The sequence below is a fragment of the Bos indicus genome, chromosome 9, assembly GCF_029378745.1.
Source record: "Bos indicus isolate NIAB-ARS_2022 breed Sahiwal x Tharparkar chromosome 9, NIAB-ARS_B.indTharparkar_mat_pri_1.0, whole genome shotgun sequence".
NCBI lineage: Eukaryota > Metazoa > Chordata > Mammalia > Artiodactyla > Bovidae > Bos > Bos indicus.
The window spans coordinates 66450638-66476510 of record NC_091768.1 but is presented as its reverse complement, the minus strand read 5'-3'; the positions used below and the strand labels follow the sequence as shown (position 1 = coordinate 66476510).

The window sequence follows — 25873 nt, the reverse complement described above, 5'->3', positions numbered from 1 at the left end:
TCATTTGGCAAATTATTCCAATGTAAAATATCAGACCTCTGCACGTTATTGTTCAGCTGTGATATGAGTGAGGCATTGCTGCTCTGGGTTAGAATCCCAGCAAGCTGTGAATTTAGTATCATTTCCTACTTAAATTAGTCAGTACATGAGCCATCTGGAATGAAAACAAACATTACAGATATGAGGCAGCTCAGTTTATTCGCAAAATACAGACTGCTTCTTAAAATATGTGCAACATTTAGATAGTCTGGGAAGATATTTGCATTTTTTCTATTACATTCATTTCTCTATTCAGTTTCATTTTAGTTTAAGATTTAGAAAATATATCAACTCTCTCTTTGTCTACCAAAACTTTTATAAACTTGAAATATAAAAGTTGTTAGACAAGTTGCTGAAATTTCATGGTATGAATTGTCCAGCTTTATTTTGTTTAGCTGATACATGAAAATTCTAAACTATTTTGGTATTATTTAGACTTTTTCTTCTGTAGCTTCTCAATGGAATTCAGCTGTGAATTTGTAAATATTAATTCACCCTATACCCAATTTTGAATATATGCTGTTGAAAAGAATTTTCAAACCATTAGAGATTTTGTACTTAAAATTTATAAATCAGGTGTTAAGCACTACCTTTCTATAAGAAATAGTGATAATTTTAAATGTAAGCAGTTTACAAAGCTCATGGTCCCAGGTGGCTCAGACCGTAAAGCATCTTCCTGCAAGGCAGGAGAGCCAGGTTCAATTCCTGGGTTGGGAAGATCCCCTGGAGAAGAGAATGGCAACCCGTTCCAGTATTCTTGCCTGGAAAATTCCATGGACAGAGGAGCCTGGCAGGCTACAGTCCATGGGGTTGCAAAGAGTCAGACATGACTAAGTGACTACACTACAATACTAGTTTATATAGAATATAAATAATCTTAATCTGAGCTTTATTTTCACTTTAAACAGGAGCAGTAGTGAAGCACAAGTTTATATGATTTTACTGATAACTAGTTTGAAAGCTGTTGTGTAATGATGATTCTTGATGTGACTGACTATATTCTTCAAGTCATTTGGGCAGAAAAAAAACTAGTATTACTCACTAGGTACCTCTCCCTCCAACGTCTGATATTTTTAATCTCAGTATCTATTTTCTACATAACTCTCAATTTAAAATGATGAATTTACTGATTTATTATTTCTCCCTTGCCATGTTATATGAATACCCAATGTGTAGAATAGCTTTGCAGTTAGTAATTACTCAATAAATATTTGTCATATGAATTTTGGAGGAAGATTCTTGAAAATTAACCTGTATAGAGATTTAGTCCAGCTTGATTTATTCCTCACGTTAGGGATGTTTTTAAGACAAGGGTTCATAAGGTGGAAACTACACATTGGAGTTTAAAAGCAAATTCTGAGCTACAACTGGAAATCTGTACCAGAAGTATACGTTTTTTGTTTTTGTTTTTTCCAGTGTTGTATTATAAGCATTCATTGCCATTAAAATAGGAAATCCAGTTTAAAAAAATATCAGCTGTATTCTCTTGTTTCTATCTGCGTCTTCTCCTTGAGATGAAGAGGTGGACTCCAAGAGGATTGTGTGGTTGCATTTAATAGCTTTTCTTCATATAATTTGCTTTAACTTTAAAAAAAAAAAACACCTTTGAAACAATAGATTAACACTTTCCCTTAAAGTCTTTTGGATCCCCAAGAAATGTTCTTTCTGAGACTTAAAGAAGCTTCCATCTGATCGCAATGTAGTAATTAGAATTCATATGGACAGAGCTAAAGCTATGGGATCTTACATAAAGTTCAATATCAAATTTCACCTGTATTGTTGTTAAGGGGAAATAGTTCCCTAATTCATTATTTATCATATTCATAAGTTCAACAATTGATATATTGTTTCCCAAAGTTTCTTTCTAAGGTATTCAAGATTAAATTGCAGTGTACCTTTGACATTTGAGTTTAATATTTGATGCATTGCTTTATCACATGCTCCTCCCAAAGGCCAGTGATATGTAATGATTTGTGATTTTGCCTCACTGTCAATTTCAGTTTATTATATTGAGAGATAGATGTATGGAAACAAGTCATCATTCGGCATCAGCTCCTGAGTTCAACGTTGCTATGCTTTCTTTTCATTTCATCTGCAAGAAGTCTGCAGAAGTTAAAGAAAAAAAAAACAGCAGGAACAAAAACATGACTTGGACATATTTTATGAACAAAATAATTAGTTATAGCAGTATTCATTAATTTGGAGATTTGTCAAGATCCTAGTTCCTCAAGAATGTTAATGTGTACTGTGTTTAGTAGTTAATCAGAGCTATCTATCTCTAAATATTTTCTTTTTATTTCCCTTGGTTACTGTGTCTTAACAAATTTATCTCCTGAAGAGGCATGTTTTTAATTAAAAAAAAAAACAAACTTGTGGTAAAAGGGTCATATCCCATCTTGAAAGTATTTGCTCTTTAAAAGTAGAGTTTCCAGACCACTCATTCCCAGTTTTCTTTTAAATATTTATTATGAACTCCTAAATAGAATAGGCCTTAAACCTTTAGAGTTCAAGAGATATAAGTATATCTATGCATTATAGTCTTTTGGGTGTTTAGCTAATGAGATTGTTCATCCGTCTCTCCTAGAACCACCGAGACCCATTGCTCCTCCCCAGCTACTAGGCGTTGGGCCTACATACTTGCTGATTCAGCTAAATGCCAACTCCATCATTGGCGATGGTCCTATTATTCTGAAAGAAGTGGAGTACCGAATGACATCAGGGTCCTGGACAGAAACCCATGCAGTCAATGCGCCAACTTATAAATTATGGCATTTGGATCCAGATACCGAATATGAGATCCGTGTTCTGCTTACAAGACCAGGTGAAGGTGGAACGGGGCTTCCAGGACCTCCACTAATCACCAGAACCAAATGTGCAGGTAAGACTGAAGAGCAGGCTACTCGGCCTAGTGAAGGAATCTAGCATAAGACATAATATTCTTCCAATATTAAAAATTCTAATTATTTGTTACATGATTAGTCATATTATTCTAAGATTTCCAGAGTATTGGTAAATTGTAGCCTTAATTATGTCATCAATTTGACTGATTTCAGGGCAGTGTGAATGTTTCTTTATTATTATTGTTATGAATCTACAGTCTTTTCTTGCATGGTAATTTTGCTCAGCTTTCTTGTATTTAGCCCAAAATCTCTGATTGATGCCAGTGAACCTATTATTGAGAAAGAAAACCTTCACAGTTTAAGCAAGTGTTGAGTACCTTTCTACTATGTGCAAATTGTCTGTCTTGATAATTTTGTTATGGTCAGTGCAGAGGCTGTATCTGATAATACGCATAAGAAAAGTTACTTTGAGTCAATCCTCAATAAAGTCTATTCAGAAAATTCTGTTGGGGATTAACACAGCAGCTGGAAACCCAGCTTTAAAATACAGGGTCTTTTCTTAAGTCTTTAAAGCTTGTATTGTCTTCCTCATGCCTAAAACAGAGTGGTGAAAATAATAGCATATGGAGAAAACAATAAGAAATGATGAAAAGTGAAATAAAAAGTACTGTATAAACATGCATCCTGTTCCTTATTGCAACGTATTATTATAATGAGAAAAATCATTAGCTATTTATTAAATCCACTGATAAGTTTTATTATCTAATTTATTGGGTGCACTTTTATTATACTATTTATTTTATTGTTTTATTGTTGAAAATAGTTTAATTTTTTAATTTAGTTGAAAGAGTTTTTTTTTAATGTCAATCATTATGTTGAAACACCTGCAGAGTTAATTCATAGGTCTGTATGTCTTGAACATTTAAAGATTTAGATTCTGAAAATTGAAAACTAAGACCATAGGGATATATGAAAATGTAAATGCCTGTAATGTGTCTTTTGTTTCTTTGACATCTGTTTAACAGTTACAATATTCTGAGGCTACCCACCAAGAGTACTGATCTAACATTAAAGTAAAATTCATGCAATTACCTAATGTATTGTCATCCCTAAAAATATTTTATTCTGACTCATTTTATATATTCATATTTACATATTTCCTATATAAATATTTAAAGATGCTCACTAGTAGGAAGCTTCACTGCTGAATTTTTAGTCTCAGATTTAGACAATAGACAGTTTTCTAATTTGCTGATTGTGTCATATGTTTATCTTGTGGTTGGAAAATAGCTTAATCCTGAAGACATTAGGTAAGTCTCTGAGGCTCAGCCTAAATCACACAATTTGCTTTTCACATTTTCAGTACAGCTAAGTCTTTTCACTTTAAGTAATGTGACAAATTATTCTTATTGTAGTAGATGAATTTCCTGTGGGGAAAAGCAAGTTGACTCTACAACCTCAACTAGTCAGAGAAATAATTTAAAAAGGAAGCAATATGGAAACTGAGAAGTGACTCACTCTTCCAAAATTAATATCTAGTGGTAACATAAAATGAGGAATGGTGGGGTCTGTTTTATTGGAGAAATTATCCACACATATTTTCTGATAAAATTACCTTTCACTCCCTTTACATTTAATCCTTACAAGGTATATACAAACAAAAGTAATACATGTTAATTTACTATTCAAGTGAGCTTCCTCTTGATTTCTGGGCCCAGACTTCTTTCTTTTAAATATCTCATCTGCCTTATTTTTTACCAAAATAGATCCTTAAAAATTAGCAGTACCACACAATGATTTGTTAATATAATGTAATTTTTAAACTAGAAATTATTTGAAATTGGTCATTGGTCTAAAGGCCAATGGAAATTGAAAATAAATGAAATTGTGTTTTGGGGCTAGTTATGCTGTATTAAGTGGATGGAAACAACATTTTGAGGAACATTGATTTATCCCTGTTAAATGCTTATGTTCAGAATGCCTATTGAGCTGAAATAAGTAAAAATATGACTGTAAAGTGCTTTGAGGTATTTTACTTTGAGAATAACCTTATCTTTGTGGGAGGGGACAGAGTAAAAATAACTTATGCTCATAGCTGCTTTCAAATTTATAAATGTCTTGACATTTTTAAATTATATTGGTCTATTTTTGATATGTGAAAAACATTTAATTTGTGGGTTCTGTGGCATAAAATGGTATGAAGCTCATTCATTTGCAGTTTTACTTCCAACCGTAAAACAGTTTTTGAAACTATCTTTCACATGTGGTGAGTCTTTGTCACATATCTTTATTAATTTATTAATGTTCTCATAGGTGTGTTTGATGTAGGTTTTATGGTAAAAAATGCTTATAGACTAGATTTTCAAGTACATTGTAGACTGGAGAGAAACTATGGTTACTGTTTTATAGGAATGTCTACTAATTATGCTCTCTTATTAGCAAAAGAGGGAAAACTTACGGAATTAGATGTTCTATTAGCTTTTAAATCTCTGAAAAGCAGAAGTTGGGTATAACTGATGAACATCACATATCTAAATACAGTCAGTATAGGTTAAAATTATGATGTCCGTCTACTTCCCCTCTTCAAGAGTTCTTTCCCGAGTTTAAGATCCTTCAGACCCTACCAGCATGAGTATCATCACTGGCCTTAGTCTGGTGTTTTATAGCAACGAACAGAACACAACTTATGCTGACTATGATATTCTCTGATATTTAGTACAAAAATTCTTCATAATCTGGGAAAATAATCCCTTTGAGATGACAAAGATAACTTTTGGAGAGGTTCTCATCTAATTCTATTAAATTGTGTAAACTCTGAATATTGTTTCTGTAAACCATTCCATTTTAAGAAATACTAGTCGGATGCCATGTTGTAGGGTAATGTTTTACCATTAGTATCATCTGGTTGAATATTTTTGTTTTGAAATAGCTATTTTAATGCATTCTACGTGTTAGACCACCAAGAAGCCTTGAAGATAAGTATAATTTTTTTTAGCTCTGTGTGTGTGTCTGATATCAATTTCACATGAATTTTTTATAAGTAACAAATAGGGTGATGATGACTTCCTGCCTCTCAGAAATTCTTATTTTTTTATTTTGGTTTATCACAAAGGAAAAATCCTTGACTACTAGATACCTATCAGAGAGTAATTAGTTTATATTTACTGTCTTAAAAACTCCATTTTAATGTAGTGAAGCCTTTTAAATTTTACTTCTGGCAATAGTAATTTTTTTTTCTTGGCAGAAATCTGCCAATAAATAATTTTACAGCAAGTTAATGAGTTGGCTTTATTTATGTGTGTTAATGAGTAAGTTTTATATTTTAAATGCAAATGTACATTTTCATAATACAGTATTGATTGATGTTGCCTTATAATTACTTGGATATTATTATCCCAGTTTTGTAGCTGGTGAATGTAAGACTTAGGAAAAACAAAGTAAAAAATAATGATTTGTCTAATCTTCAGTCAACTGGGCAACCGGGGCTCATACCTATTTTCTGGTACTTGAAAAACTGAATTCTTTCCCTCTTGCTCCTACTATGGGCATTTCTTTTCCCCCCTTCAGAAGAATGTAGCATGGATATATGAAAGTATGGTATCTGGGAGGGATGTACATTTTTATAAAATAGAATCTGCATGGCTGAATTATTCCTTGAGAAAACATAGCTTAATATTTGCAATTTCAGTTTTATTGAAAGCACAATTGATTAGTGTGCTTAACACTCAAGTATACACTCTTTGAAATATTTTAGACAGGTAAAGAAGTGTAAAATATGTTTTACTCTATCCTTTTCTGAAAATGTTCTGCCTAGTTGCCAAAGCATTTCTTTGTTTTCCTTCTGAAGTACATTAAAATCATTTGGTAAGTACGATTACCTGCTTCAGGGTCACTCAAGTTAGGAGAGGTGGTAATTACAGCCTCTGGTGGCTGTAGCCAGCTCTGCTTGCCTCTTGCTTCTCTTTGTGCCTGAGGGTATGATTCCTTCACTGTTAGCTTACAGCCTGACCCATGTTATTGTTCACATAATGCTTTTTCAAGCATTTTATACATTTTAAAAAATGTGTAAATGTGAAGTTGTCTTAAATGGGAAGTAATTCAAAAACTTCATTGAACAATCAAAGACAGCACACTTGTTTTTTCAGTGTGTCTATTTCCCCTGGGTATGCCATCTGGTATAGAAGCTGAGAAAATACAGTTTTCTCTTTCTCTTATTAAATGGAAATAAAATATGCCATCATCAGAAATTGTCTGCATTGCATGTTTTGGCAATTGCATGTTAAAATTGCTCTTTTAAATTGCCTTCTGCTTCTGGGTAACCCATTGTGGCACTGCTTTATGATTAACTGACATTTTAGAAGCATCTCCTTTATAGGGAAGGTCAAGAGTTCAGGGTGTCCATAACGTAATATATTTACACAGTTGGGAAAGCTACTCTCTACTCTTATATTGAAGTTCAGTGCTCTTGGCAGTTTTCATTGAAACATGTAGATCTATGAAGCGGTGAAAAAAGAGTGTGTCGTATTTTAAATGTAAGCATTTACTCAAACTGCTTTTTCTCTCCTAAGTCCAAAATGGAAGAAAACAAAACAATACTCAGGCATACACCAGAAACAGCAAAGTATGGAATTAAATTTTGGCCTTTTGGCTGTGGTATCATCAGCAAAATGGAACCATATGTTGATTTTTATTGTGGTCAAAGATAGTTACCAGTCACAGCTATTCATCACTGAACCTCAGCCTTGCAGTTAAACAAAAACTAAATTAAATAAACAACTCTGTAAGAATTGGTATGGTTTATCAGTGTAAGGATGCCATACTATTTTATTTCAACTAAAGATTTTTATCATGGTTTGTTTTAAAATTTTTTGAAATTTATTGATTTCTTATATATGATCTTTATATGAATTCTTTATTATTTTTGAATTTTAAAATGTTATTATTATTGAAATCAAATAATACAAAGATAAAAAGCCATAAGAAAAGTAATAGAAAACAACATTTCTTCCATTTTCTTAAAAATCTAAAAGGGTAAAACCCTTACAAAAAATTTTTTTTCTCTTTTAGTAAGTAATAAGTGATACCATTTTTCAGATTCTACAGGGAATATTTGTTTGAAAGACATTTATCTATTCAGAGAAAATTCTGTTGGCTTTTTTGTTTGTTAACAACATTGGGTTATATACTAAGTCTTCTAAGCTATACAAGCAGTTCCTTGCACTTCAGTTCCTAGCAGTCACAAGGGACAGCCTCATAAACAAAGAGTAAAATGCAAAGCGAAAGGAGTTTAGAGGAAGAATTTCTTCCTCCTTTTCAAGAAAGTGTTTTAGAGAAGCTATCACCAGGAAAGGATGGCTTTTAAGCTGGATCTTAAAAATTGACTATGAGTTTTTAAAGCAGAAACAACAGAAAATAGACAAAAAAAATGGAGGAATCACATGTTTATCCCAGTTATAAACATTGCTGAGTTTTGGGGGGTTCTGAAAATAGATGGAGCATTGGCTAACTCTGAGCTGTGGTAGAATTGAAGCTCTGGGTGGGATGTGGCCAGGGTTAACATAACCCAGACTGCTCTTCTGTTGTTTTTAAGAAGCAGACTGACACGACTGGATTTGCTTTTAGAAAGATCTTTTCATCTCTGTGGAAGAGGAGTTAGAGCTTAGGAAAGACTGGGAGTAGAAACAGCATGAACACATGCTTATAATCTTAATTATACTGACTGTAATCTGCTCTACAAGCATGTCTCTCTTATTTTAGATCAGAAATGAAAAATCTATAAACTCCTAGAAAATATTATTGTTTCTAATAATCAAGAAAGTTCTTTTCATTAAAGGGATTTTAAAAACTAGCTTACTTTAATTGTTTGATTTACTTTTCAAGTATGCGGGCCAACCACTCCAGTACTCTTGCCTGGAAAATCCCATGGGCGGAGGAGCCTGGTAGGTTACAGTCCATGGGATCACAAAGAGTCGGACACAACTGAGCGACTTCACTTTCACTTTTCACTTTCATGCACTGGAGAAGGAAATGGCAACCCACTCCAGTGTTCTTGCCTGGAGAATCCCAGGAATGGCTGCCGTCTTTGGGGTCACACAGAGTCGGACATGACTGAAGCGACTTAGCAGCAGCAGCAGTGCTTTAATACACATGCAGAATCCATGGTATAACACATTATTTTAGAGGAGAAAAATTTTGACGGATTAGAGAGAAATTCAAGACCTATTGTGTATTTGATGGCATATTTGTTCATTTCATTAATTTTTTGAGGTCAGAGTTGCATACATAGCCACACTGAAGACTGCAAAAGATACAGTATTAATAAGACAGGATTCCTACTCTTCAGGAACTGCCTGTCTAGTGTTAGGACCATAATGACAATAAAAGCATACTAAGTGATATAATAAAAATACAAAGCACTTTGGAACTCCAGAGATGCGAAGATTAATTTTTGACCCCAAAACAATTTTTCTCAAGCAATAAGTTTGAAAACACTATCACTGTTTTCTAAACACAGCTGGATTAACACTTCTCTAAGCCTTACCCCTAATTCCTTAACTGTGAAATAATGCATAAAACAATGTTAGGCCAGTAGTCACCATAAGGACAATTTGCCTTCTCTTTTTCCTGTTCTGTTAACACATAGGAACTATATGCACAGATGGAGGTATTATATTGAAAATATAATTCACGTTCCTAATTCAAGTTATCAAAGTATTTGTTGTGTTGTTGCTTTTGATTCTCTGTGTTTCATGGATTATAGAAATGTTAAATTTCCAGGGAGAGAGAGATTAACATAATATCATCAACTTCTGTTAACTCTGCTAATGGTCTATAATGCTGGGAACCCCCAGCCTAAAACTGATGAAAGTTGAACAAATATGAAATGCTCTTTTCCACTGCCCATCTTGGTTCTTCTCAGGCATGGGATCTACCATTAACTATACATACACTTCATGGCACATTTTCTTCTAGCTGTGTCATTAACTAAATAGAGTTGGGTTGCTTGCAGCTTGAAATTGTCTTCTTTTGACTTATATGGCTGCTAGAAAGCACTTGGTAACCAGTAAAAATGACCTCTTTTAGTTTATCCACAGTACTTTACTACATGCTGTCTGTCAACAGTGTCATTGAGTACTCTTTATTGACTTCATTTGTTTTTATTGAATTATGCAATAAAGCCGACAAGTGGAAATGATTTGAGTAACAGCATCAGTTCTATTAAATATCCTGGATATCCCCTCTGGTCCTAGGTCTTTTAGGATATTAGGAAGTAGAAATAGAAATAAAAATGTATTAATAGTGTCAAATGATAATAAAGGTAAGAACGTCTGAAGAACAAACCAGTGCAGGTAGAGTTAAGAAACTGTGGATCATATTGGTCTTCAGTGGTGCCAGTGTGGTTACACTGGTGTGTAGAATTGTTCTTGGTTTTATTCCTTTTTAACTTGATTTTCTTTCTCTGTCTTCAGTTGTCACTGTCTGTTTAATTCCCTCTTTGAATTATAATTTTTTTTCCTTTGGAATAAAAAGTAAAATTTTTAAAATCAGGATTTGGCAAAAAAAATTGCAGCCACATTTTCCTTGGGGATGTTTGATGGGGAGGAGTACTGATTATTGTTTTGGGAATTCACTTATTTTGAATCATTCTAGTTTTAATTACCATTTTTGAAGAGTGTTGGTCATTCTATATAATATCACAAATGGAAAAAATTACTTTATAAAGGTGTATCTCATTATTTTCTTATTTTAACTTTACTCTTAAGAAAATCTAAAATCATCTTAGAATTTCACACTTTGATCTTAAATGTCTTCATACAAGATATGGCCTTATAGCTAATAATTACTATAAGGGTGATTTTTTCCATCCATTTCTATTTCCACCAACCTGTGTATAAACCACAGGCTTCCCCAGTGGTCAGCAGTAAAGAACCTACTGTAATGCAGGAGACTCAGGAGAAGCAGATTCGATCCCTGGGTTGGGAAAATACCCTGGAGGTTCTTGCCTAGAGAATCCCATGGACTGAGGAGTCTGGTGGGCTACAATCCATAGGGTCACAAAGAGATAGACAGGACTGAAGTGACTGAACACACAGGCATGCATGCATACAGAGGAGAAAAAAAGCATAATCAAAGGAAAGATAATGAGTGAATTTTAATCTCAGATATTGTAAGTAACATTATACTATGTGAATCCAATAAAAAATGAACTTCAAAGGGCAGAAATTCATGCCTTTCATGTCATCCTAAGAAAGATATGTGCAAATTCAGCTGTCACTGCATATGATATGGCCTAGAAATCATTGAGTGATGTCCATTTTAATTGTCTCAGCCAAATAATATGAGCCAAGTTTGAATTTAAATAGCTTATCTTTTATTCTCTGGCTTTGTTACTGTTTCCCACCTCTATGTAGTCGTTCATGAGTAAAGAATAATAATCAAGCAAAAAAAGTTTATTTTTACCTGATACTTTATTTTTAAGAAGGTACTGTTAAAATATATGAACATCATATTTTTGTACTAATGTTACATGTGATTCTATAATACTTTTGTATTTATAATACAAAACACATACCTTTAACACACACACAAACACACACACACACACACACACACACACATATATATAATAGACTCCTCTTTTAAAAGTAAATATAGAGGAAAGTGAAATAACTAGTGTGCCAATTATTAAGGATTTCTTAATAGCACCATATGCATAGATGCTTGCTCAAAATTCAGGTCACATTTATTGGAAGTCATATCGCTTTGCTAGACATTTTTCTTCTCGAAGATATATCTTACAGGTAAATAGAGGTATGGATATCTAGTTTTGAAGTATACATGGCAGTAATCTTTGCAAAGTTTGTTTATATGCTTTTATGAATTTGCAACTCTATTTGCCATCCAGTAAATTATAACACTAAAAGAAGTTTAAGAAAATATTTTAGATGTTTAATTTCTCCAATACTAACCAATATAATTCTAAAGTATTATTCATTTTATCACCTTTATATATAGCATTTTAAAGCATTTGGAAAAACTTAATGTAACTTAAAAACAAATCGGCATATTGATGAATCTGTGAACTTGGACAGATATTGGAGCTCTACCTAGTAGTTAAAGAACTACAATATGAAAATAGCAATAGCTGTTCCCTCACCACGCATTATCATGAAATCATATTGCTGTAGGCCATGATATTTTTATACACTAATTAATATACATCAGATTATTAGCATAGATTCTCTGATGGTTTGGGCCAGCAATTGTGTTTTCCTTGATTTAGTCATTAAATTTTGAACTCCTACCAGCACTGTGAAAGCTGGGCTTAAAGTAATGAAGAGATGGCAACTTTTCTCACCTATCTTACTTTTAAAAGAAAAATTAACAGGTAATTTAGTTAACTTCTTATAACAAGTGACAATGTAGAAACTGACTCATCATTCTATGTAATTTTCTTAAATAGATTTTTTCCTATGTATTTCTACATCACATAAAATACATCAGTAGAATACAGAACTCTGCTTATTTTTGAAAGCAACAGGGAGAAAAGTTCTCTGAATCCTTCTCTCTGGATCAGATTAATTCTTTAATTTCTGCTTCCTTTTTATTTCTGGTTTACTGTTCACCAAAGGAGAAACTCATTTTTGTAAGGCTAAGCTCCAGCAATGAACCAGTTACTTTTACAAAAGGTCAGCTCATTGAATTAAATTAATACTTGATTTTCTCAGCTTAAAGGAACCAGTTTAGGTTTTCTTTTAACATTTTTACAGTCAATTTCAACAATTTGGGTGCCATCTTTAGAAATTATATAACTAAGGGATACTAAAAAGCAGAATTATTGTTCCCGAGTTCCCTTTTGTGTTTCTCCATTCTCTCCTCTGGTGAATTCTGCATCACAGGTATGTGTGTACACTGCACGTGTCTGCTCTCTAATACAACCAACTTTGCTCTGCTTAGAAGCAGAAAATGTGACAAGGGAGCACTAACTATCCCTAAGCTTAAGATTTTGGGAGGTTCTTTACTACAGTCCCAGATTTTGTGAAGACTTCATTAGAATTTACCCACTAAAATAGTTTTTATAAATTATACATAAGAAAGCATCCCACTAAATTTCACAAATAGAATTTTCTTTAAAAGCACTCTTTTTCTTATTTATTGCTATTGAAGTATAGTTATTTTACAATGTTGTTAACTCTTGTGTTAAACACCGAAGTGTTTCAGTTATACATTATACATGTGTGCATTCTAAGTCGCTTCAGTAGTGTCCAGCTCTTTGCAACCCCAAGGACTGTAGCCTGCCAGGCTCCTCTGTCCATGGAATTCTTCAGGCAGGAATACTGGAGTGGTTTGCCATGCCCTCCTCCAGGGGATCTTCCTGACGCAGGGATGGAACCCACGTCTCTTGTGTGTTCTGCATTGGCAGGCGGGTTCTTTACCTCTAGCTCCACTTGGGAAGCCCACACTTTATATATACTTTCTTTTTAAAATTTTCTTTTCCATTATGGTTTATCATAGCATTTTTTAAATTGGAGGATAATTGCTTTCAATGTTGCTTTAGTTTCTGGTGTACGGCACTGTGAATCACCTATAAGTATACATATATCCCTTGTTGAGCCCAACAGTGTCTATATATTTTTGTCATTTTTGTCAATACAGTATTACTCTTCTCTACGCTCATGCTTTTTCTTTAAGATATAAACGTTAAGATATATACAATTTATTTTACATTCTATTTTATTTACCATGACATTAACTGATTTCCTTGTTTCTACAGGACATTCGAACCATCATCTTTAATGATTGCTTAATATTCTATTGAATATATGTGCTAGAATATATTTAACCATCCTATTAGTGAAAGAAAGCTTAGGCTAACACCAGTGATTGGCTATTGTGAATGTTACAATGAGGATTGTGCATTTGCTTTTTTCTACATGATTGAAAAGTTCTTGACACATACTCTTCAATTTCTCTGTAAGTACTGTATTAATGCACTTTACTGGATCAGCAAGGGCATGCATGCCATTTTAGCACAAGAAAGTACTTTATAATTAATCAAGTCCATGTCCCCCATTTATCACTGTTCTGGGCACTGGGACTCAGTGAGGTGATCTGACCAATATTTTACTATTATTAGATAAGAAAACCAAGACTGTCATTCAGATTGCATTTCTTGTCTTTTGCATGAGTGTCTCCTACAGGTCAGACAATACCTTAACTGCTGGTCATACTAAAATGAAAATTCTGCTCTGTAGCCACTCAATATCTGGGGAATCATGTTCATAGTAATTCCCATGCATTGAGTACTTACTATGCATGATGCACTAGTGTAAAGTCTTAGATTCAGATCCCGGCTGCCTTGAATGCATTTCTTTGCTGAGCTACCTAGAGAGGTTATCAGATTGACTTATGGGTAAATAATTAGACAAATAAGTGGCATGAGAGATATGCTTTTAGTCTATGGAAGCATAAAGGAGCCTTGAATTTGAAGTAGGAGTAGAATTTCATGAGGCAGCAGATCATGAGAATTAGCAAATATCAATTGAGATTTGTGAGTCAGTAAAATCTAGATTGAATGCTGGCTCTAATATTTACTGATAGGCAAGTAATAGTCTCTCCAATATTTCATATTGTCATGTATAAAAATAATGATGTATAATTGTACCTGCCCAACTTGCCATTTGTGAGATAATCAGCCAAGTGTTAAAACTGAGAAATGATTGTTAAATTTTCAGGAATTTTGCCAGTGGTTTTAAAATTATTATTAAAAAATAAATCACACAAACTTTTACAGATATATCAATTATCCTTTAAATAAAAGTAATACGTACTCAAAGCTTCCTAATTATTTTAACATATTGAATTATTATCTGTATTCTTGAGAAATTGATGTCTATTTTATCTGTATGTTGGAGATATAATGACACACTAATGCTCATCTCTTACGGTTCTGTCTTGAGAAGCTTAAAACTATAGTTGGAGTATTTGAGCGTGGAGACTCACAAATGCTACAGATCACGGCTTTGTCCCTCACCATCTCCTCTGCTTTCTAGACAGCCAAAATCATGTTGAAAATGTTAGACATTTTCCAGCACACTGCTAGAGATAATGTGTGTAAAGTGCTTCCTTAGCACAGATGCAGCAGCCCATAGTAAATATTAGCCTTTTTTACTTAACAAGCCATTACATTAAAATACATTTTTTCTGAGATTTAAAATGATTATAAACATGTAGACTATGTGAAAGAATTATGAACTGAATACCCATATATCCACCACTACGTTTTCTTTCATTGTATTTGCTATCTCACACATCTATTCACCTTTCCAACTTTTTCTTTGTCCATCTTAACCTTATAACATTATTTTAATATATTAGAATATTTTGCTCAAGGGAGTGATTTTAAAGATTGGTTAGTTTGAATGTTTTTATTAAAATGGAATGGTTTGGCTTTTAGAAATATTTCTCTAGTGGTAGTTTGGGAAAAGGATTGAAAGGAAATTTCAGGACATTTAGAGGTTTCAGAAGGAAATGGCAACCCACTCCAGTGTTCTTGCCTGGAGAATCCCAGGGATGGGGGAGCCTGGTGGCTGCTGTCTATGGGGTCGCACAGAGTCGGACACGACTGAAGTGACTTAGCAGCAGCAGCAGCAATATCATTCTAGGCAAAAATTGATCAGTGCTTGAACTGAAACAGTACAAATAAGGATTCCGGTACTGAGGCAGAGTTGAAAGAGATTGAGAGATGCAATCTGTAGAATTTTGAGACATTGGAAGGAATTCTGGCTTGAAAAATTAAGGTATAGTGACAAGTTTTAACTTGATGAGGTAAAACTTTGGGAAAGTGTTAGAAGGGAGGTTGCTCTGTTTAGGTATAGTCATGGGTCCACAGTTCAGTAGAGAGGAAAAAGAACAGGATTTATAGATTGGGCATCATCACCATTTCATTTCGTGATTTTGGAGTCATGGGTATGCTTTCCTTGAATTAAACATTCAAGTAAATTTTGTTCAACCATTTTTAAAAAACCATACTCTTTTTCAGGGAGTTGAATTATACTGGATAACTTAGTATCTTTTTGGATTACTGAAGCTGTTAAATGATTTTTATGTAGAACCAATAAAAACATATAAAGTGACTATTTTTTATTTACAAATGCATTAAACTCGATCAGTATATACTTTAAAAAGACTGGTCAGTTTGTCGAATTGTGAATTCCATAGTTGCTTTTTTAAGTGTTCCCCATAATGGTTAGCTTAGAGCATTATGCTAAAGACAGAATAAAAATGTGGTTTCATGTTGGTTTTTGTCAGCTGATCCTTGGTGAACTTGCCAAGGATCTGTTCTGTGCACTTTTGTCTCCTTTCTCATCTGCTCTCTTACCTCCTTTGACACCTCATCTCAAAGATTCATGATGCTTTTATGCAGAAGGCATGCCCATTAGGTATCTCCACACCTTGACAGGAGAGGGTCATGAATATATGTGGGAGGGATTAGTCTCAGAGGGTGCATGGTCATTCTTTGGGTTTCTAGTATGGCTAAATAGTTAGGTAAACACTGATACTCTATTAGAACTTTGAGCTATAAGAACTTACTTTTTTCAATTTTGTATCAAAGTCTATGCCTGAGTGCTTTGAGAATCAACTAAAATAATTATTCTGATTCTTTAAAAACTCAGTTCAGGAACCTCTGTAGGACAGATTTAAATAACTAGACTTTTCAAGGATTTCACCAGAACAGATGAAATAAAGTACCTATTTATTTCAGCAAAGAGCAGAAAGTAAGTGTTTCTTTGTCAGATTTTAGTGGAATGTTCTTATAATCTAAAAAGTAGGTCAGCAAGACTGAGATTGTATTATAAAACAGCAGTACAAATATCTTCTTAAGGAAATGACTTTACAATTACCTATTATTAAGACAAAAATGTAGAATTTTTAGTGATTTATCCCTTAAACTGTTCCGTAGTCTTTGAATATAATGCTAATTATATGGGTTAGGTTAATTGGATTTCTACTTTTTTTTTTAAGCTGATCACTTTTTCTCTGTTACAATATTTTATAATTTTGTGAATAATCAGTAAGCCTTTCTTAAAGCTCTGTTTGCTCTAATTATTTATGTAAAAGGATTTCACATGAATTACAATTTCAGTGAAAGGATTCTCAAAATACATTCTAAAGTTGATTAATAATTCTTTTATTATCTTTTAAGAAGATAAGTTGGTATCACCTCTACTATGAAATTGACTCTGAGAAAAAGTTTCAAAGTTGGAAATCTATTAAACTTCTAGAAATATATTTTGACAGAAACATATATACATATACTTGTAACAATAAAATTAGAAAGTGGGTAATATTACTACTATTTTCAATTTAGAATCAAGAATTGATCTGATGAAAATTTGGGAGTTAGAAATATTTTTTTTCTTAATACAGTAAAATCACAGCCTTTTAGTATACCTGTCATCAAAAGTCTGGATAATAGAGAAATGCATACAAGCCTGCATGCAGCAGAATAGTGGAACAGACACGATGCTCCCATATTACAAACAGTACACAGGATTTGCGTTTCATGGGACGAGTAAGGCGCTTATTGTATTAAGGTTGTTAGCAATGAATAGTGCATATGTGTTCAGTTAAAAATAGATCCTCAGCTTGGACAGGTGATATTTAAGGAGTTGGAGTGAGAAATGGTTTGGCAGTGTAACAAGGCATGCACCTACCTTGAAAGGAAAGAAGGAGAGATAGACATTTCCCATTACTACCTACTGTTAAGGTGCTCACATTATCCCCTAAACAACCTCATGCTTGTGGCAATAATCATGCACTGTCATTCCTTTACTAATATAAAAGTGCTGTTCAATCTTTTTAACAAAAACTGCATCACCTCTAGCTTGGCAAATTTTCATCACTCAGGCCCAGTTGATGTATATATAGGTTGTGACACTCTGCCTTAAGTGACTTTGGACTAACTGTATTGAGGAAAGTAAAATTTTACTTAAAGTGTTACTTTTTTGTTCTGTTTTCCTTTGCTTCTCTCCCCACTGCAGCCTACCCTCACTATTGCCCAGAGTTCAAATTCATTCTACTTCCTTGTTCCTTTGTAAGCTATATCATTATATCCAGAAAGCATCATAGTGAAATTGAAGGAAACTCTCCATGGCTATATGTTGTTGTTCAGTTCCTAAGTCCTATCCAACTCTTTTAGACCTCATGAGCTGCAGTACACCAGGCTTCCCTGTCTTTTGTTATCTCCCATGTTTGCTCAGACTTACATCCACAGAGTCAGTAATGCCATCCGATCATCTTATCCTCTGTTGTTCCCTTCTTCTCCTGCCCTCAATCTTTCCCAACATCAGGGTCTTTTCCAATAAGTTGTCTCTTCATATCAGGTGGCAAAGTATTGGAGCTTCTGCTTCAGCATGAGTCCTGCCAAAGAAAATTCACGGTTGATTTCGTTTGGGATTGACTGGTTTGATCTCCTTGTTGTCAAAGGGACTCTCAAGAGTCTTCTCCAGTGCCACAGTCCAAATCATCAATTCTTCAGCACTCAGCCTTCTTTATGGTCCAACTCTCATATCCATACATGACTACTGGAAAAACCATAACTTTGACTATATGGATCTTTGTTGGCAATGTGATATTTCTGCTTTTTAATATACTGTCTAGATTTGTCATAGCTTTTCTTCCAAGGAGCAAGCATCTTTTAATATCATGGCTGCAGTCACCATCTGCAGTGATTTTGGAGGCTAAGAAAATAAAATCTGTCACAGCTTTCACTTTTTCCCCTTCTATTTGCCTTGACTTGATGGGACTGGATGTTGCTTTTTTGGTTTTGTGAATGTTGAATGAATGTGTGTAATTTGCTTCTTTGTTTATATATTTTGTCCGTTGTGTGTGTGCATCTGTGTCCACATGCAACTGTATACAATCAAAGGGATTCACAGAAGTTTTGCTTTCTTACTACGGCTCTATATCTAAAAAGACCTATTGTATAGTTTCTATAACCTTAGCCTCTTAGAGTCCTTTATGGTCTTTGAGTTGGTGTGATGTATGTACAAAAAACAAAGCCTTTTTGCTTTGATGATTTTATGTTACAAGTTTTATACTCCTAAAATGTCCTGATTTAGAAATAGTTTTCTTACTTTTTCTCTTCTTTAGTTGCCTCATCTGTATCTCTCACAGAGAGAAAACGAAAGGTTTATTACATTATTACTTTAAAAAATGACACACGAATTCTCAGTGCTAACTCCCAAAATGGCACTCCTGAAAAAGAGGTCATTGCTCTGGTTACTTAATATACCAGGTAAGATATGTTTGCATTTTAAATAAAGTACTGACTTAGGAAACTTTAAACATATTACCTTTAAAAATGTTGACTAAAATCAATAGTTTTTCTAAACTATTTTAGAAACATACAAAATTGCAAAGGAAATATCCTTGTCTTTAGTCTCCTTGTCATTCTTTCACAGTGAGGTAGCCTATGTTGACTAAATGCATAACAAGAATAACAATTAGAAAAATAATTTTATATGTGATTTTTATGTAATTTAGAAATTAATGATCACACTCTTTTTTCATAGCAAAGTGAAAGCGAAGTCACTCAGTTGTGTCCAACTCTTTGTGACCAATAATTAAGTTTTGGGGAAAAATTTTTGGTATTGTTCTTAATTTAAACTTCTGTGTTTAAGATTTATTTCATTTTATGGAGTGCTTGCTATCAAAAACTATATTAATGTAATGCAAAATCAAGTGGGCCTTAGGAAGCTACACTACTACTACACTACTACAAACAAAGCTAGTGGAGGTGAGGGAATTCCAGTTGAGTTACTTCAAATCCTAAAAGATGATGTTGTGAAAGCGCTGCACTCAATATGCCAGCAACTTTGGAAAATTCAGCAGTGGCCATAAGACTGGAAAAGGTCAGTTTTCATTTCAAACCCAAAGAAAAGCAATGCCAAAGAATGCTCAAACTACCACTAATTGCACTCATCTCACATGCTAGCAAAGTAATGCTCATAATTCTCCAAGCCAGGCTTCAACAGTATGTGAACCATACGTGAACAGTATGTGAACTTCCAGATGTTCAAGCTGGTTTTAGAAAAGGCAGAGGAACCAAAGATGAAGTTACCAACATCTGTTGGATCATCAAAAAAGCAAGAGAGTTCCAGAAAAACATCTACTTTATTGAAAATGCCAAAGCCTTTGACTGTGTGGACCACAACAAACTCTGGAAAATTCTTAAAGAAATGGGAATACCAGACCACCTGACCTGCCTCTTGAGAAACCTGTATGCAGGTCAGGAAGCAATCTTTAGAACTGGACACAGAACAACAGACTGGTTCCAAATTGGTAAAGAAGAACGTCAAGGCTGTATATTGTCACCCTGCTTATTTAACTTATATGCAATCATGGGAAACCCTGGGCTGGAAGAAGCACAAGCTAGAATCAAGATTGCCTGGAGAAATATCAATAACCTCAGATATGCAGATGACACCATGCTTATAGCAGAAGCAAAGAACTAAAGAGCCTCTTGATGAAAGTGAAAGAGGAGCATGAAAAAGTTGGCTTAAAACTCAACTTTCAGAAGACTAAGATCATGGCATCTGGTCCCATCACTTCATGGGAAATAGATGGGGAAACAGTGGAAACAGTGACAAATTTTATTTTGGGGGGCTTCAAAATCACCGCAAATGGTGACTGCAACCATGAAATTAAAAGACGATTACTCCTTGGAAGAACAGTTATGACCAACCTAGACAGCATATTAAAAAGCAGAGACATTACTTTGTCAGCAAAGGTCTGCCTAGTCAAGGCTATGGTTTTTCCAGTAGTCATGTATGGGTGTGAGAGTTGGACTATAAAGAAAGCTTAGCACTGAAGAATTGATGGTTTTGAACTGTGGTGTTGGAGAAGACTCTTGAGAGTCCCTTGGACTGCAAGGAGATCCAACCAGACCATCCTAAAGGAAATCAGTCCTGAATATTCATTGGAAGGACTGATTGTTGAAGCTGAAACTCCAATACTTTGGCCACTTGATGCAAAGAACTGACTCATTAGAAGAGATCATGATACTGGGTAAGATTCAGGGTGGTAGGAGAAGGGGATGACAGAGGATGAGATGGTTGGATGACATCATTGACTCAATGGACGTGAGTTTGAGTCAACTCTGGGAATTGGTGATAGACAGGGAGGCCTGGTGTGCTGCAGTCTGTGGGGTCATAGAGTCAGACATGACTGAGTGACTGAACTTAACTGAAGTATAAAAATTAAATTTTTTTTCCTTCCTATGTACCTAATTCTGTCATTTTGCTTTCTCACCAATTGTGTTGTGATGAAGTTTGAACATATATTCATTTATAAAGTTTGAACATATATTTATTAATAAATACATATATATATTACTTATATTATTATGTGTAATATTATGCTTGTAGTCTTATACACAGAGCACAGGCTATATGTCTCATGGTAAACACTAGACTGATTTTAGAGTATATAAAACATTATTGAAAGGGTCTTTATTTTATTATTTATATATTTACAAATGATTATATGTGTTATTTATATCCTTCTTATCTTCAAAAACAATATGAGATGGTTTACTGGAACATACATGATTGAATAGAACAACAAAAATTGATAAGTAACTTGGGGGTTAAAGGATACTAGGGGAAAAGAACAGATAGATTTAGGGGGGTAATAAAAGTAAATAAACATTTATGTCATAGAATCTGGTGTTATTAGGGAGGCCATATTTGGTTCTGAATTTATTAGTAGTAAAAGTAAAGTCAACTATGGTATTATTTATAATAAAAATCCCATTTATCAATCACTTATAACATTCTAAGAACTGTTCTCAATATTTGACTCATAACTGTGTTATTTAATTATTGCAGTACACTACAAAGTGGTGGTTTGTTAAGTTTTACCTTTGCCAGAAAGGAGTCTCAGAGAATTTAAGAGTTTTGTCTCAGGTCACACAGCTATTAATTTGTTGAGTTGGGATGTGAATCTGGATACTTCCGACTCCAAGATAACATAGTCTTATCCATAGAAGTCATAGGTTTCATAAGATAAAATAAGTTAGTTGCTTCAGAAAAATATACCTTGTCTTAATTTTGAAGATAAGAAAAAAAAAATTAGCTTCTCAGGAGCTCAGCCTTGATTTAAGGATAAAATGGAATCTGTCTAGAGGACTGTCTTTAATGCATATCCTGCAGGCAATCCTTTTGAGTATCTCTTTCCTCTTGTTGCTACCAAATTATTTTGTCTTGAGGCTATGAGTAAATTGATTTTCTAAAAGCTATGTCTCCTATGAGCAGTTGATATTAAAGCCACAGGAAAACTCGCCAGTCAGAATTTTAGTAACTTTCTCCTCATCACAGTATAGAAAAAATACTCATATAATGGAGAACTAACTTAGAAATTCATCTGTCACACAGAATTTTGATAAATATCCAATGCTATATTAAACAGTTTAAACCATTTTCTCATAGGTGTTTTGCTTTTCTATCATCTGTTACCTCTTAAAGTATAATTGTTCTATTTCACAAACTTTTACAAAGATGATAAATTAGATTTTAGTTTCATTAATTTTTAATACTTGAATATTTATTCATATAGTACCATATGAGTTTATAATAAATTTTATTGCTTATTTTATGAAACTGGAGATATTTCTGAGAGTTTGTCTTCGTGAAAGCAATGCAAAAAAATGTAAAAATCATCTAACTAGTAGTTCTGAGTCTCAGTTATTTACTTGCCTAGTCGTGTGTGCATTTTGGGTCTGCTTTGTATTACTTTATGTAGATATTTTAAAAATAAGGTTAGTATTTCCTAGTTTACTTTTCTATTGAATTTCTATCATAGTTTGAAAGGTTGAAATCAAGTGTGCAAAAAAAAAAAAGCAAAATCACCTAAATGTTATGTTATGCAGGAAAAAGTTATCAATTATTAACTTTTGGTGAATTTCATTTTATGCATCACTTTCTATGTGTATGTATGTATATTTGTGTAAAGAGGAAAAAGATAGGGGAAGGGTTAATGGTTGGATAAAATAATTTGTAAAGTGTGTTCCATATGTACTAGTTTTTAACAATAAATAGTTAATTATATATATTAAAATAGGAAACTAGGCAAAACTAAAATAATGACTGACAGCTAGGTAAAATTTTCCCATCACAAGTGTTTATTTCTTTCTGTTCTTTCTTTGACTTTTTTCTTCATGTAAGGTTTGTTTAATGTAATGCACCAAAAAGTCCTGGGTGATTTTATCTATAGCAGTTCTAAAAATAAGCTTGCATATATAGAATTTACACGATATCCATGAAAACATGTAGAACCACACCTGTGAGATTTGAATGAGTGTTATGTTTTTATTATGTGGGGAAAACAAATCTAGTCAATGAGGTCAAGTATGTTTTAAAGATCCCAGAAAGTAAGAAAATGGATTACAGTAAATATTAAGTCATCAGAATCATTTTTGGAAATTCAGTATTGGATGGCAACTTGACTTTTTGCTATAAACATGAATATCCTAGCTTACTGGCACTAATTAATAATTAATAACATCTTATAAACATTGTTATTTTACTTTGTGATATTATGCAACATTTATATTGCATTTTGTAGTTGTAATTCTTACTGCTCTTTCATACTACTTCCAAATCTAAGTGTTTAAAACCAGTCATTTTACCATGATTTATCTACTCCTTTTCCATTTGATATATCACTTTTGAGTGGAATTTTCCCAGTAGATTGTTTTGGAGAATGTGGTATTTTAAGGTTTTTTTTTTTTTTAACATATATTAATTATATGAACAAATATATCAAATCATCTTTTGTCTTAGTTTCTCTTTTTATTATTATCCATAGAGCCCAGGTGGCAGAGTAGTAAAGAACCTGCCTGCCAATACAGGAGGCACTGGAGACACAGGTTCGAACCCTGGGTTGGAAGATCCTCTGAGTAAGGAAATGGCAACCCCTGCCAGTATTCTTGCCTGGAAAATTCCATTGACAGCAGAACCTAGTGGCCTACAATCCAGGGGGTCGCAATGAGATGGACATGACTGGGTGACTGACAGGCACGTGCAGAGTCACATTAATCCAGTTTAGTAGCTCATGGCTGAAAAATTATTCCACTCTGTAATTTGTCATTTAGTATCATTCTTCCACAGATGATCATTTAAATTATTTCCGGGTTCTTCTCAATTATAAGCAATACTGTAATGGATATTTTTTGTATATGTCATCTTTAAGAATATAGAAGTTTTCCTGTAGTATATTACTAAAATTGGAATGCTAATGTCATATGGTATGTCCATATTTGCTTTTATCAGAAATTGTGAAATTGCATTCCAAAGTATTATATTTGGTAATGCTTTCACTGTCAATTATTAAGTCCCAGCTTCTATGTATCTTCTCTAGTATTTAAATCATCAGGCTTTAATTTTTGGCAGCCTGAGTGGAAAACAGAAATTTAAGTTTTTTATTTATATTTACATATTTTGATTAATTACCTAATTACCCCAAGCTTGAACTTCTTCTTACTTAGTCACTTGTATTTCCTTCTTGGTGAATTGTGGCAACTTAATTTTCACTTCCTTTTCTTTTATAGCCCCTTCTTTGAACTTTAAATATTTACAATTAGAACAGTTTTATTCTCCAAAGTATTTTTGAAAATATGGAAAACACTTGAATGTTTTCCTGTGTTTCATCAGCTAATTTCATTTTTATGTATATTGTCTGCCTTTTTTCAGATGTTCATTTTTTCTGGCCTTTCTCCCACCTTCAGTGATTTGCTAAATGTTGTTAGTCTTCTACCATTCCCAACTTTATCAGTATTTTATGCTTTTTTAAACTAGTATCTATTAAATGCACATCAGCAAACTAGTTCATTCCAGCTAATGATTAGAATGCAGAAATTAACTTATATCTAGTTCTGTATCTAATAACTTTCTAAGATACTGATATTAACTATATTAATGGTTGCAAAGCTGACTCATATTTTTATCATAAATTAGAGGTGCTGGAGATATGTAGTTTCACCAGAATAAACCATAATATACTAGTCAGCCAATTTCATGTAATATCATATACAAAGCTCAGTTAAACTTTAAAGCTGTTAATAATCCATTACAACCAGTGGGTAAAGATTTTCTTTCATGGAGAAAGTAACTGAGAGATAAACATAGGGTCATAACTGGTAATGACTAAGATTATAGGATCATGATTTATTCTAGAACAGATGCCATAGTTTGTTCATGATGAGAGCTATACCTCTGAATTTAAACAGTTGTCTCAGAGCATTACCTCTGTTTCTGATCATCATTAATGCTCCTTTTCAAATATCTGGATATCTATATATTGGGTTTCCCAGGTGGTGCTAGAGATACAGAACTCACCTGCCCAGACAGGAGACATAAGAGGCGTGCGTTCAATCGCTGGGCCGGGAACATCCCCTACAGGAGGGCAACCCAATCCAGTATTCTTAATATTCTTGCCTGGAGTGTCCCATGAACAGAGGGTCCTGGCGGGCTATAGTCCATAAAGTCACAAAGAGTTGGACATGACTGAAGTGACTTAGCACTCATGCATGCACGTCTATATATTTAGGTATCAGATGTGCCATGTAGTAGCTTCAGTGATGGCCACTACTGGGAGGTGTATAGAGTTGGTCATGGAGTGTCCTCTAAAGATAATGGTTGAAGATATTGATGAAGGATTTGTGTGTCTGATGAGAGGGAGCTGTAAGGAAAGATGATGGAGGAGACTGGAAAGTATCCCTTTGAAACAGGGGTTCTTAACCTTATTATTTTAGATTTGAACTCACCATGGGAGAATTTATACATGAAAAAAAATTACATCTTATTTCCTCTAATTTTCAACTCTGAGTATTTCCTTTACTTGTGAATAAACACTATAACCTGTGATAGTATTAGTAACATTGATGACTTTGTTTCTAACAGACTTCACAGATATTTTTATATCACTGTTAC

The 25873-nt window shown here is 33.7% G+C and overlaps 1 protein-coding gene across 6 annotated transcripts in view; it reads left to right on the top strand.

Moving 5' to 3' along the window:
• The window catches only part of PTPRK (protein tyrosine phosphatase receptor type K), a 612566-nt gene that overhangs the window by 370627 nt on the left and 216066 nt on the right, over positions 1-25873 (top strand). For all 6 annotated transcript variants that reach the window (XM_070795548.1, XM_070795550.1, XM_070795547.1 and 3 more), the window contains exon 7: positions 2624-2917. In XM_070795548.1, the coding sequence (XP_070651649.1) occupies positions 2624-2917 (294 nt within the window). The remainder of the gene's footprint in view (positions 1-2623; positions 2918-25873) is intronic.